Source organism: Ammodytes marinus (genome assembly GCF_949987685.1).
Source record: "Ammodytes marinus genome assembly, contig: scaffold_35, whole genome shotgun sequence".
Taxonomy (NCBI): Eukaryota; Metazoa; Chordata; class Actinopteri; order Uranoscopiformes; family Ammodytidae; genus Ammodytes; species Ammodytes marinus.
In genome coordinates this window covers 220,873-234,134 of record NW_027648595.1, presented here as the reverse complement: position 1 = coordinate 234,134, position 13,262 = coordinate 220,873, and the positions used below count along the sequence as shown (strand labels likewise).

Below are 13,262 nucleotides of genomic sequence, written 5' to 3'. Positions count from 1 at the left end.
CCTTTTTAAACAATGGCCCTCTGTAAGCTCGCTCACATGGTAGTGTAGCAACAGATAAGACACCTTATTCTATCAAGGACACAGCTCAGGCGTTTCACTCCCCATATGGCAGATTCAACAACCCGGAAGACGAAAGAAGAGGATGATCCAAAATAGACCAATCAAATGCATATCTGTACTTGTATAATGTGTTGATGAAGAGAGAGACACTTTACTTTTTTGGCTGTTCGCTTGACCTGCATAACTGTAACCTGCTGAACATCATTTTTCATTAAATACCATAGAACTTTTTTCGTCTGACTCCTCGAGCATTTTTGCATCTTCCATTCCTCTTAAGAAACGAATACGTGAATTAATAATATAGTTTTATTAGAGGCAGCAGCTGAGCGGCCTATGCTCTCACCTGGCTGAGCAGGAAGGGAGATGTTTTTTAATGTGGTTTGATTCACTGTAAAAACAACAAGCTGAGAGTACGTCAGGGGTGGAATGTATGAACCTGTTTTCAGGTTTCTGTTTTCTGTCCGACGCTAGTTTTATCAAAAGGGGGGGCAGAGAGAAGGAGGGGTAAATAGTTAAAATCACAGAGCCAGTAACAGGCTTATTTTGACCCAACCCCTGATGTTGAAGTCAGCTTGATGTGCGACTAAATCCTTTCACATTTTGCAACAGAACACATTCAGAAAACATATTACTATAAAAAAAATTCCCCTTTTTCTCTAGTTACAGATGTCAAACCCGATCTGTGCTGTGACTGTGTGAAGAAGCAGCTGAGTTGGTTCTAGATCAGTGATTTGGTTTTCACTTCTATTATCTCTCTTTTGAAATATAAAAGACTGTTTGTTTTTATGACTGATCTACGGATGGATTGACACACCCACAATCAACCGCACATGCGCGCACACACACACACACACACACACACACACACCGCACACACGCACATGCGCACACACACACACACACACACACACACACACACACCGCACACACGCACATGCGCACACACACACGAACACACACACACACACACCGCACACACGCACATGCACACACACACACACACACCGCACACACACACACACACACACACTCACACACACACACACACACACACACACACACACACACACACACACACACACACTCTCTGACTCACAGTTGAAGGATAAGAAGCTGCGTCTCTTCATATTTCCTCCACAGCCCGGCTGAGGACAGAGCAGACACACTGAGGAAGGCCACGGCTCAGAGTTCGGTAAGTGGAGCTCTGATTGGCTGGAATGTTCAGAGTGACATCAGTGATTGTTGCTGTTTATTCGCTTTTAAATGTTTTATAATGTGTTTTATGTATTCTAATCTTGCCCCTGTAAAGCACTTTGAGTGGCCTTGTGTCTGAATTGTGCTATAGAAATAAACTTGCCTTGTCTTGCCTTGGAGAAACGGTTAAATAGATTTGTTTGAGCCGCTTTCAAACACAAACTTTATTTGGGAAACTCTCCCGTGTGGGTTTGACTGTTGATGATGTGATTTATAAGATGAGCTCGGTCTGATCTGGGGTCAGAGGTTTCATACAGTCAGGGCTTTAATACGCTGTATGACGTTTAGGTTTATATATTATAATGCAGCTTGCTATTAAATCCATCAGATTATGTTTAAAGGCTGTAGTAGGTCACACCCAAATACCATCACCAGAGCCTCAGGGCAATAACAGGGCGTTGTTATTGTTCTAATTAAAAGTCTCAGATAATCTAGTTGGGACTCATTCCTGTCGGGTGACACATGAGGACGATGCTGCAGGTTCTCTAAAGCTGATGCTCAGTATCAACTTCACATTTGTCATTATTATCCTCAAACAGACTTTGTAATTAATTAATCTATTGGAATTAATGATAATATTCAATCAATACATTTTGTTTCACTTTGATGTTGCCAAAACTAAAATGATTCCCTTGCATCTTTTATTTTGCGATAGTGTCAGACCTAAATTGAGTAGCCTTATAGTGCTTAATTATAGTAGGGGAGAGTGGCCTAAGTTGTGCAACTTTTTACTCAAAGTGATTTTAAAGTGAGGCCCTGACAGTTATGTCTCAAATATGTACATATATTTCAGGATGTTGTGCATCCCTGGCAATAAAAACTTTGGATCTGGAATAAACTGTTTAAGAAATATAGCTTTCGGAAAAAAAGTTGTCTTGTCGCACAAATCACCCCACGACGTGGGGTGATTTGTGAATTTGGAGAGAATACCATGGGGTGAATTGTGCCAATTTATATATATCTCAAAAACTGTAATGCAAGACAAATCCATTAGACAATCACTTATTTAAGGTTTATTTAAAGCAAATAAAGTAAATAGTTGACAAAGATTGAAGGTACATTTTCTTAAACAAGGCCTAGCAGATCTAGGTGGTTTTGCCTGCAAAGCTCACAATGACAAAGTCACCATCATCATCTTTCTGGCCATCTGAACTCTCATCAGTGGTGTCGTTAAGTGGAATTGAGATGTCACTCTCTTCTGAGCTACTGTAGACAATCACTTTCTTTTGGTGACTAGCGTATACAGCCATGCCACTGGCACAACTCTCAGAAATTTACTTTGCACTAGTTGCTCCGTGCTTGTGGAACCAACTGCCACCTGACAAATGTGATTCCCCCTACATTTCTTCCTTTAAATCAAGGCTCAAAACCCATATGTACACCCTGGTGTTTCCTCCCCATTAACTATCTTACCTCTGCACTACTATCTGTGTTTATGTGGATGTATGGGCTTTACGTCTTTTATTTTGGTTATTGTTATTTTACCTTCATTGTTTACCTACTGAATGCACTATGTACAGCACTTTGGACAGTGCAAACTGTCATAAATGTGCTTTTATAAATACATTTTACTTACTTACTTACTTATAACTCACCTAGGCCCTTTGGCACAAATCACCCCATCCCCAGAATTTTGGATAATTGGCATGATGCAGCAATTTAGGGCTGACATCGTGCTAACTGTATAGACTCAAAGTGTAGCATACCAAAGCACTAAAACATGTGTCAAATGTTTTCAAACGTGTCTATAATTGTTCAGACACAATAATCAAAAAACCTTGATCATGGAAATTTTACTTTGAAAGGCAAAACACAGTTTTTTGAGCTTAAATGTGCTTATATCTTATTCCTTGTGTCTCCCTTCTTTACAGGATGAGTCAAATGGATGGCTCTTCTTAAATATGTGGTCACATTTCCAATTTCTTCCACGGTTTTCTAGAAACAAGGGGTTTTGCAACTTCCAAAATGCACAACTTAGGCTACTCTCCCCTATTTATAACGCTCTGACTCAATATCTGGTTGTCTCGTTATTTATGCACTGGGGGAACAAGGGCTAAAAATAATTTATTAATTAAGCAACTCTGTCACCATTTCACTCAATTTATTTGCATTAACAGTTTACTTCCAGCTGTGATTATTATAAAACATTTTGTATAGCCATTTATAACATACTGCATGCACGGTATATACTTATTATGGACAGCTGCAGTTCGGAGGAAATTCGGAGGCAGAGACAAGTGATTTCACTGAATGAGTTTTTAATGTCCAATGGAAGAGGAAAGTGATCTCATCCCCAGAGAAAGAGAGCGCCCTCTGCTGGATCACAAGAGAAACTACTTTGAATGGTCTGATATTCTTATGAGACTGCAGCACACGTATCGGACGGGGAATTACCATTCGAATATGAACTTTTCACCCCACCTTCGATATTATTCCTCCAATCAGAGCTCTGTGTGTTTGTCATGTGACTCTCCCAGCAGGTGTCTGTGTGAAGGTGTGGGCTCTGCTATGGATCAGAGTGAGGACACAGAGGAGGGAGGGGAACATGGCGGCCAGACCAAAGCTCAGAGGTGACATGAGGATCTCTAACTGTCCATGACTCAAATCACTGCACCGTGATTATTCACTCTCAAAGCTGTGTGTGTGTGTGTGTGTGTGTGTGTGTGTGTGTGTGTGTGTGTGTGTGTGTGTGTGTGTGTGTGTGTGTGTGTGTGTGTGTGTGTGTGTTCAACAGACCAGACTCTCCTGGACCTGGAGCCAGCTGTTTGTCCTTCAAGAGCAACAACTCAAAAGATCATTTCGTTAATTTCAAAGGACAACAACCGTCGGCTGCAGAGAGGTAAACTGTTACTAACATTTAAATATTGCTGCACCATCATTATTCACACTCAAAGCTGTGTGTGTGTTGTGTTCAACAGACCAGACTCTCCTGGACCTGGAGCCAGCTGTTTGTCCTTCAAGAGTGACCGGTCAAAAGGTGGTCATATTAACTTTAAAGGACAACAACCGTCTGCTGCAGAGAGGTAAACTGTCACTAACATTTAAATATCACTGATTCATGTTTTAACTGTTTATTTTGCCCGCCCCCCCTCGGTTTGCCTCTCACCCCTCTGTTTGCCCCCTGGCCCTCGGTTTGCCCCTCACCCCTCGGTTTGCCCCCTGGCCCTCGGTTTGCCCCTGGCCCTCGGTTTGCCCCTCACCCCTCGGTTTGCCCCCTGGCCCTCGGTTTGCCCCTGGCCCTCGGTTTGCCCCTGGCCCTCGGTTTGCCCCTCGGTTTGCCCCTCGGTTTGCCCCTCGGTTTGCCCCTTCCTTCTGTTCTGCAGACACCAGCTGCCCCTGGAGGGAAACTTTAACCCCAGACATGAGCTCATTCTTTATGGTTTCTCCACAGAGTCGACCAGGAGATCTCAGAGGTTCCCAGTGGGCGGTCTGCCCAGCAGCATCAAACACACCTGGACTCCACATTCAGGGTCTGTACATGAACAACTACTGTCCATCTGTTCTGTTCACATCAACCTCCATGTTTAACTGTTTAGACCAGTGGACTGTCAGTCTGTCCAACATGGATCTGATGTTTGCTTCATGATTTTAGTTTGATCATCTCGTTCATATAATATTCTGTTCCAGCTGCTGGAGGAAAACATCGTCACGTTTGTGAAGAAGGAGCTGAAGAAGATGCAAAAGCTTCTGAGCCCAGATTACCCAGAATGCTTAGAGGGTCAGAGTGAGGATGAGGAGCAGAGCAGCAGCAGAGAGGCATTTCTGAAGATCACACTGGACTTCCTGAGGAGCATGAAGCAGAAGGAGCTGGCTGACCTTCTGTGGAGCAGTAAGAGGATTTCTCTAAAGGTGTAACGTGATGGGGAAGGGGACATTTATTTAAGTCTCAAGAGATGGAGGGACACATGTTTATATATTTTCGTTTATTTATTTTCATCATGAATCTCTCATTGATATTATAATTACTGTTGTCTCTTGACTCATTCTTATCTCTTGTGTATTCATTCAGGAAGTAATTCTGGAGTTTGTCAGCGTGAACTCATGTCCAACCTGCAGAAGAAGTTCCGGGTTGTGTTTGAGGGGATCGCTAAAGCAGGAAACCCAACCCTTCTGAATCAGATCTACACAGAGCTCTACATCACAGAGGGAGGGACTGGAGAGGTCAATGATGAACATGAGGTCAGACAGATTGAAACAGCTTCCAGGAAACCACACAGACCAGAAACAACAATCAGACAAGAAGACATCTTTAAAGCCTCACCTGGAAGAGATGAACCAAGCAGAACAGTGATGACAAAGGGAGTGGCTGGCATTGGGAAAACAGTCTTAACACAGAAGTTCACTCTGGACTGGGCTGAAGACAAAACCAACCAGGACATACAGTTCACATTTCCATTCACTTTCAGAGAGCTGAATGTGCTGAAAGAGAAAAAGTTCAGCTTGGTGGAACTTGTTCATCACTTCTTCACTGAAACCAAAGAAGCAGGAATCTGCAGCTTTGAAGAGTTCCAGGTTGTGTTCATCTTTGACGGTCTGGATGAGTGTCGTCTTCCTCTGGACTTCCACAACAATGAGATCCTGACTGATGTGACAGAGTCCACCTCAGTGGATGTGCTGCTGACAAACCTCATCAGGGGGAAACTGCTTCCCTCTGCTCGCCTCTGGATAACCACACGACCTGCAGCAGCCAATCAGATCCCTCCTGACTGTGTTGGCATGGTGACAGAGGTCAGAGGGTTCACTGACCCACAGAAGGAAGAGTACTTCAGGAAGAGATTCAGAGATGAGAAGCAGGCCAGAAGAATCATCACCCACATCAAGAAATCCCGAAGCCTCCACATCATGTGCCACATCCCAGTCTTCTGCTGGATCACTGCTACAGTTCTGGAGGATGTGTTGAAGACCGGAGAGGGAGGAGAGCTGCCCAAGACCCTGACTGAGATGTACATCCACTTCCTGGTGGTTCAGGCCAAACTGAACACCAAGTATGATGGAGGAGCTGAGACAGATCCACACTGGAGTCCAGAGAGCAGGAAGATGATCGAGTCTCTGGGAAAACTGGCTTTTGAGCAGCTGCAGAAAGGAAACCTGATCTTCTATGAATCAGACCTAACAGAGTGTGGCATCGATATCACAGCAGCTTCAGTGGTCTCAGGAGTGTTCACACAGATCTTTAAAGAGGAGAGTGGAGGACTGTACCAGGACAAGGTGTTCTGCTTCGTCCATCTGAGCGTTCAGGAGTTTCTGGCTGCTCTTCATGTCCATCTGACATTCATCAACTCTGGAGTCAATCTGATGGCAGAAGAACAAACAACCGCCCATGAATCTGGAGCGACTCAAGAAAGAAAAAAATCCTCGTGGTCTAAACTCCTCGGAAAAAAACCTAAACAGACGCATCGTGACCACCGTGCTGTGTCGTCTAAGGATTACACTGCAACTGACAAAGGATCTGCAAATACACACTTCGATTTTTCGGTGACAGAAAAAGAAACAACCTCCCAAGAACCTGCAAAGACACATTTCTACCAGAGTGCTGTGGACAAGGCCTTACAGAGTCCAAATGGACACCTGGACTTGTTCCTCCGCTTCCTCCTGGGTCTTTCACTGCCGACCAATCAGAAGCTCCTCAGAGGTCTGCTGACACAGACAGGAAGTAGCTCACAGACCAATCAGGAAACAGTCCAGTACATCAAGAAGAAGATTGAGGATTCTCCCTCTGCAGAGAAAAGCATCAATCTGTTCCACTGTCTGAATGAACTGAATGATCGTTCTTTAGTGGAGGAGATCCAACAGTCCCTGAGATTAGGACTTCTCTCCACAGATACACTGTCTCCTGCTGAGTGGTCCGCTCTGGGCTTCATCTTACTGTCATCAGGAGAAGATCTGGATGTGTTTGACCTGAAGAAATACTCTGGTTCAGAGGAGGCTCTTCTGAGGCTGCTGCCGGTGGTCAAAGCCTCCAACAAAGCTCTGTGAGTAGGATTTATTCATATGTAAGAAATCTTTTAACAAGAAAATTATTTGAAAACTTGTTACTTTTACCCTTACTGTTCCCTCTCCAGGCTGAGTGGCTGTAACCTCTCAGAGAGAAGCTGTGAAGCTCTGGCCTCAGTTCTCAGCTCCTCCTCTAGTCTGAGAGAGCTGGACCTGAGTAACAACGACCTGCAGGATTCAGGAGTGAAGCATCTGTCTGCTGCACTGAAGAGTCCACACTGTAAACTGGAAACTCTTAGGTCAGGATTCATGCACCAGTTCAACTGAAGACCATTTAACATCTGATTACATCAGTTTATAACAAGTTAACCTGTGCGTGATTGTGTCTGCTACAACGATTTATCAAAGGATCTTTAATTAAACTTCAGCAGTTGTTTCTATACTAAAATAATTAATTGTGTGTGTTGTGTGTGTGTGTGTGTGTGTGTGTGTGTGTGTGTGTGTGTGTGTGTGTGTGTGTGTGTGTGTGTGTGTGTGTGTGTGTGTGTGTGTGTGTGTGTGTGTGTGTGTGTGTGTGTGTGTGTGTGTGTGTGTGTGTGTGTGTGTGTGTGTGTGTGTGTGTGTGTGTGTGTGTGTGTGTGTGTGTGTAGTCTGTCAGGTTGTCTGATCACAGAGAAAGGCTGTGATTCTCTGGCCTCTGCTCTGAGCTCCAACCCCTCCCATCTGAGAGAGCTGGACCTGAGCTACAACCATCCAGGAGCCTCAGGAGTGGAGCTACTGTCTGCTGGACGGGACGGTCCCCTCTGGAGACTGGACACTCTCAGGTATGAAGAGGCTGCTGTCAGTCTGATAGAGGAGGAAGAGCTGGAGACAGTTTGTCATAACACCCTGACACACCAATGGTGTTTGTCTGTCTCCATTTGACTCAGTTTGGCTCAGCACCTCAGCCCTGTAGGGTTTGCATTTCCATTACAGCAGGGCGACAAGCATTCACCTGATGCTGCGCTGCCCTCTGGTGTTAATGTGTGTGAATGTATTAGACCACTGAATGGACTGTTGTTCAACTGTTCATGAGAAACATTCACCACCCTGAGAAGATCAAATATTAGTGTAATTAAGCAATAGCTCACGACAGGCTGTGTTGTGAGCTCTTGCTGCTTCGCGTCAGTCCGAACAACGCCCTCTAACTGTGGAATAATGAGCACATTCCACAGCCTGAAGGGAGCTATTGCTTTATAAAACGGTAACAAGTATGGCAAAATGAAAGTCATAGACATGCTACCATTTAAATGTTTTATTAAACCAAAAAATCAGTTTATCAATGAATACAAAACAGTAGTCCCGCCTGACAGCCTGCAAAATGCACTGCGATTGCTATGCAGCTTTCTTACGAGAGCTGCGATCGCTAGCAATATATTGAGGAAGTTCACAGGCTAGCTTACTGTTAGCTTAGCCACCGACACAACAAGCATTTAACCTCACCGTGTGTCTGATCTGTCATTAGTTTCACTTGCCTTTGTTCCTGAGCCTCACTCACTACTGCAACACACACAAGCACAGAGAGCAGTTACTCCTCCGTGTCAATCCGTGGCATAGACATCTGTCAACATGTTAGTGAAACGCTGTGAGAGCCCATCTACACAGTGTCTGTACGCCAGCATCTTTTCATGTTTGGTTTAGTTTAGAGTTGTCCTCTTCATCTTTAGTCGCTCTGCGGGCCGTTTGTTTTGGTCTTTTTGCCGAGATAGCCGCGGCCGCTGCTCCTCCATAGTAGTTTAGACCCTCCACAGCCAAAGAGTGAGCCTCTGTTAGACCCTCCACAGCCAAACAGTGAGCCTCCTTTAGACCCTCCACAGCCAAAGACTGAGCCTCTGTTAGACCCTCCACAGCCAAAGACTGAGCCTCCTTTAGACCCTCCACAGCCAAAGAGTGAGCCTCTGTTAGACCCTCCACAGCCAAACAGTGAGCCTCTGTTAGACCCTCCACAGCCAAAGACTGAGCCTCTGTTAGACCCTCCACAGCCAAAGACTGAGCCTCCTTTAGACCCTCCACAGCCAAAGAGTGAGCCTCTGTTAGACCCTCCACAGCCAAAGACTGAGCCTCCTTTAGACCCTCCACAGCCAAAGAGTGAGCCTCTGTTAGACCCTCCACAGCCAAAGAGTGAGCCTCTGTTAGACCCTCCACAGCCAAAGAGTGAGCCTCCTTTAGACCCTCCACAGCCAAAGAGTGATCCTCAGTTTAGCATATATCCATTTGTATACAAACTACCAGCGTAACTTCCTCAGTCGCGAAGTGATATGGAACTCTGCAAACTGATTGGACGTCTTAGCAGTTATGTATACGCCCATTATACAACAGTTAGGAACCAATCAGATCGGTGGATTTAAGCCACCCGTTTCATAATGTAGTTTAACATTGCAATCATCAAAATGCTTATTTTGTCCATGCCATTTTCAAATATATGTTGGCATTTTAGCTAGCTGACCAATAGCTTTTCCCCCACACAGTTGAAGCAGTTATGCATGGAATTATTTTGGCTTTCATGACACAAGGTATTGCCTGTTGAATATGATTTATAATTTGAAATATTGTTTTTTCTGGTACCAACTCAGTGCAGTTAAAGTGGCAATGCATGTGTAAATCAGTGCTGAACGGTTTGACTCGACTGAGACAAAATGGCCACAAGCTAATGTAGCGTCCATGTGTGTGTCTGAAAGAAGATGTGCTGGTTTGACCCCCCCTCTCCTTTCAGGGTGGAGCCTGCTGGAGTCCAATGGCTGACACCAGGTCTGAGGAAGTGTAAGTGTGTTTATAATGTTCATAATCATCAAACTGTCAATGAACAGATGATGGATTAATAACTGCTGCTGTGTTGTGTCTTGTTCTCTCCATAAGATTCCTGTGAACTCACACTGGACACAAACACAGTACACAGAATCCTCAAACTGTCTGACAACAACAGGAAGGTGACAGAGGTGAAGGAGGAGCAGCCATATCCTGATCATCCAGAGAGATTTGACTGCAGGCCTCAGCTGCTGTGTAGTAATGGTCTGACTGGTCGCCGTTGCTGGGAGGTCGAGTGGAGCGGAATGGTTGATATATCAGTGAGTTACAGAGGAATCAAGAGGAAAGGAAGCAACTGCTGGTTTGGAGGGAATGATCAGTCCTGGAGTCTGATCTGTGATGCTCGTGGTTACTCTGTCTGTCACAATAACACAGAAACACTCATCCCCTCCTCCTCTGTCTCTCACAGAGTAGCAGTGTATGTGGACTGTCCTGCTGGCTCTCTGTCCTTCTACAGAGTCTCATCTGACTCACTGATCCACCTCCACACCTTCAACACCACATTCACTGAACCTCTTTACCCTGGGTTTGGGATTGATGCCCCTGGTGACTCAGTGTCTCTGTGTCGTCTGTAGGAGGGAGAGTCTGAACAGGATCACAGTTACAGAAATCTTTCAGGTTTTTGTAACAAATTAATCAGTTAATTTACTGATTTAATTGATAAAGGAACATCATTAGAGAGTTTGTAGAATGTGGTTCAGGTTTGGTATTGTTGAAATTCCATTAAACTCTTCAGTTGCCTGATGTATTCTATGTGACGTGAATATACCCCACATGAACATTTACGTTACGTTTATGTAAAAGAAAATATATAAGGGCAGCTCACTAAAAATGCTGTTTTTTCACACACATGTGACTTCTGTGATCTGTGTAATTCCCTGCAGTAAAGAGTTCAAGATGTTTCATGATTTTCGTGGCTCTGTGTATCATGATTCTCAGTCCGATACACATATCTTTACACCTTATGATCCAGAAGTTCAGGTTGAGAGAGGATCGCTATCAGACCCAGAGCCATTCCTATCTGTGCTTTGTCTGAGGAATGATTTCATTATTTCATTATTTCATCTTCGTGGCCTGTCTCCAGTTTATATTGTAGAACTTATCGTCCCCTGTGTGCCCTTGTAGCAGAGTTAAAGGGCTAGGGTAGAGGGTTAGGGTTAGAGATTCCACTTGCCATTATCCCCCACTACGAGCATTGTCAGACATTGCTGTGCTATTTAATATCTTTTACGATATTGTTTTCGATTCTAACTCTATGTTATTGGGGTCCCACTGGATTGGTGTGTAGCAGTAGCGCCCTCTACTGAACCCCTGCAGACATATTGTCAGTCTGGGGAAGATTGTTTTTGGTGGGAATTTGTGACTCCATTTTTAGCCGCTGCACAATGCGCTGTTCCACATGTGATTTGTGTGTTGGTGTTTTTCAGAGCTGCGTGCGTCCTTTGGCAATGATGTTGGCCGTGCTTTTGGGTCACCACCGTGTGTGTTTCAGATGTGTTGTAGGCTATGTGCATGTCACTCGTAATGCTTTTTCAAGCACTATTTTATAGACAAAAATCTCAACTTCTAAATCACTTACATCAACTAACCTTTCCATAATCATTCTCAGCACTATTCTGAAGGTTATTACAGAAGGATTTGTTCATATGTTGTTCACTGTCTGATTTATGAGACATTTTATTCTTAAAAACCTGTAAGACCTGTACATAGTATTTTTTGTTTTATAAAATCAGAAACAGCCTGTATGCAAAGTCTGCTCTGTAAAAACTTTGGACACTAATATGTTGTAAAAATGAAATAAAGATTTAAACTCTTCAAGGCTTCATCCAACTTCTAGATTTTGTACTTATACCCCCCCCCCCCACATGACGCACACACACACACACAGTACTTATACCCCCCCCCCCACATGACGCACACACACACACAGCACTTATACCCCCCCCCCCCACACACACACACACACACACACAGCACTTATACCCCCCCCCCCACACACACACACACACACACACAGTACTTATACCCCCCCCCCCACATGACGCACACACACACACACACAGCACTTATACCCCCCCCCCCCCACACACACACACACACACAGTACTTATACCCCCCCCCCCACACACACACACACAGTACTTATACCCCCCCCCCCCCACACACACACACACACACACAGTACTTATACCCCCCCCCCCCCCACACACACACACACACACACACAGTACTTATACCCCCCCCCCCACACACACACACACAGTACTTATACCCCCCCCCCCCACACACACACACACACACACACAGTACTTATACCCCCCCCCCCCCCCACACACACACACACACACACACACACACACCACAGACAGGTTAACACAGACAGACAGTTCCTCATAGCTGACTGAGAGTCTGATGGAGGAAACATTAAAGACCTGCTTCACCGGTGTAAATATGAAGTTGTATTGAATTCTGAGATCCTATATGTAGTATAAATGTGCAAACATTTTAGAAATCGGTTCATCCTAGCCTGAGAAAAGGCAGAAAGAGTGTTTTATGGTCTCACTGTCTAACCCTACATTTTACTAGTGTGACATCACACTAGTAAAAATGTAGGGTTAGGATTAACAGGACAGCTGGGCTAAGGGAGGACTGAGGGAAGACTGAGGGAAGAAAAACCTCATTCATTATATTATAATAGTGATTTTATAATGATAGAACGCCGGTTCCGTATGGGTGAAGTATTCCTCTAACTAACAGAACCAGTCTCCTGTCTCAGGCTGCACCAGGCTTTAGTCCCCACCCCTCAGAACTCATTACATCACACAGAGATTATCCAAGTTCTAATCCATCTGTAGTGTTTACGTTTCATTTTCCTCAACATAAGATTTCATACTTATATATTAAAGGTGCAGTGTGTAATATGACATCATCAAGAAAGTTCTACAAAGTTCTAGAATGCAACGCTCCCTGGGTAACCCCACCCCTTTCGAATAATAACAGAAGCTACAGTGGCCTTCAAGGACAAGAACAATTCTTCTATAAATTATTTTTTCTATAATTTTTAAAGCTGAAAAAAACAAATATATAATAAACTTAACAAAACATAGCCTATATACAACAGAGAATACGTTTTTTACGTTTTTTATTTAATAATAAATACACAGATACAA

General features: G+C 44.2%; 1 protein-coding gene and 1 long non-coding RNA gene across 3 annotated transcripts; both read left to right on the top strand.

Annotated features, from left to right (window-relative positions):
* Window positions 1–3,807: 3,807 nt before the first annotated feature.
* LOC307270292 lies at window positions 3,808–4,337 on the top strand. Its single transcript, XR_013845542.1, has 3 exons — window positions 3,808–3,884; window positions 4,049–4,153; window positions 4,233–4,337. It is a non-coding gene; the product is annotated as an uncharacterized lncRNA (long non-coding RNA).
* Window positions 4,338–4,709: 372 nt separating this feature from the next.
* Window positions 4,710–11,384, top strand: LOC307270289 (NLR family CARD domain-containing protein 3-like). 2 transcript variants are annotated; one of them, XM_080054176.1, is made up of 7 exons: window positions 4,710–4,784; window positions 4,942–5,143; window positions 5,324–7,286; window positions 7,377–7,547; window positions 7,899–8,072; window positions 10,001–10,047; window positions 10,144–11,384. In XM_080054176.1, exons 2-7 carry the CDS (start codon window positions 4,990–4,992, stop codon window positions 10,665–10,667), a joined length of 3,033 nt encoding a protein of 1,010 aa, XP_079910302.1. In that variant the 5' UTR covers window positions 4,710–4,784; window positions 4,942–4,989; the 3' UTR covers window positions 10,668–11,384. The 2 variants fall into 2 exon arrangements, with proteins under 2 accessions (XP_079910302.1, XP_079910303.1); XM_080054177.1 differs by lacking the exon at window positions 4,710–4,784 and having other exon boundaries at window positions 5,039–5,143; window positions 5,328–7,286.
* Window positions 11,385–13,262: the final 1,878 nt, after the last annotated feature.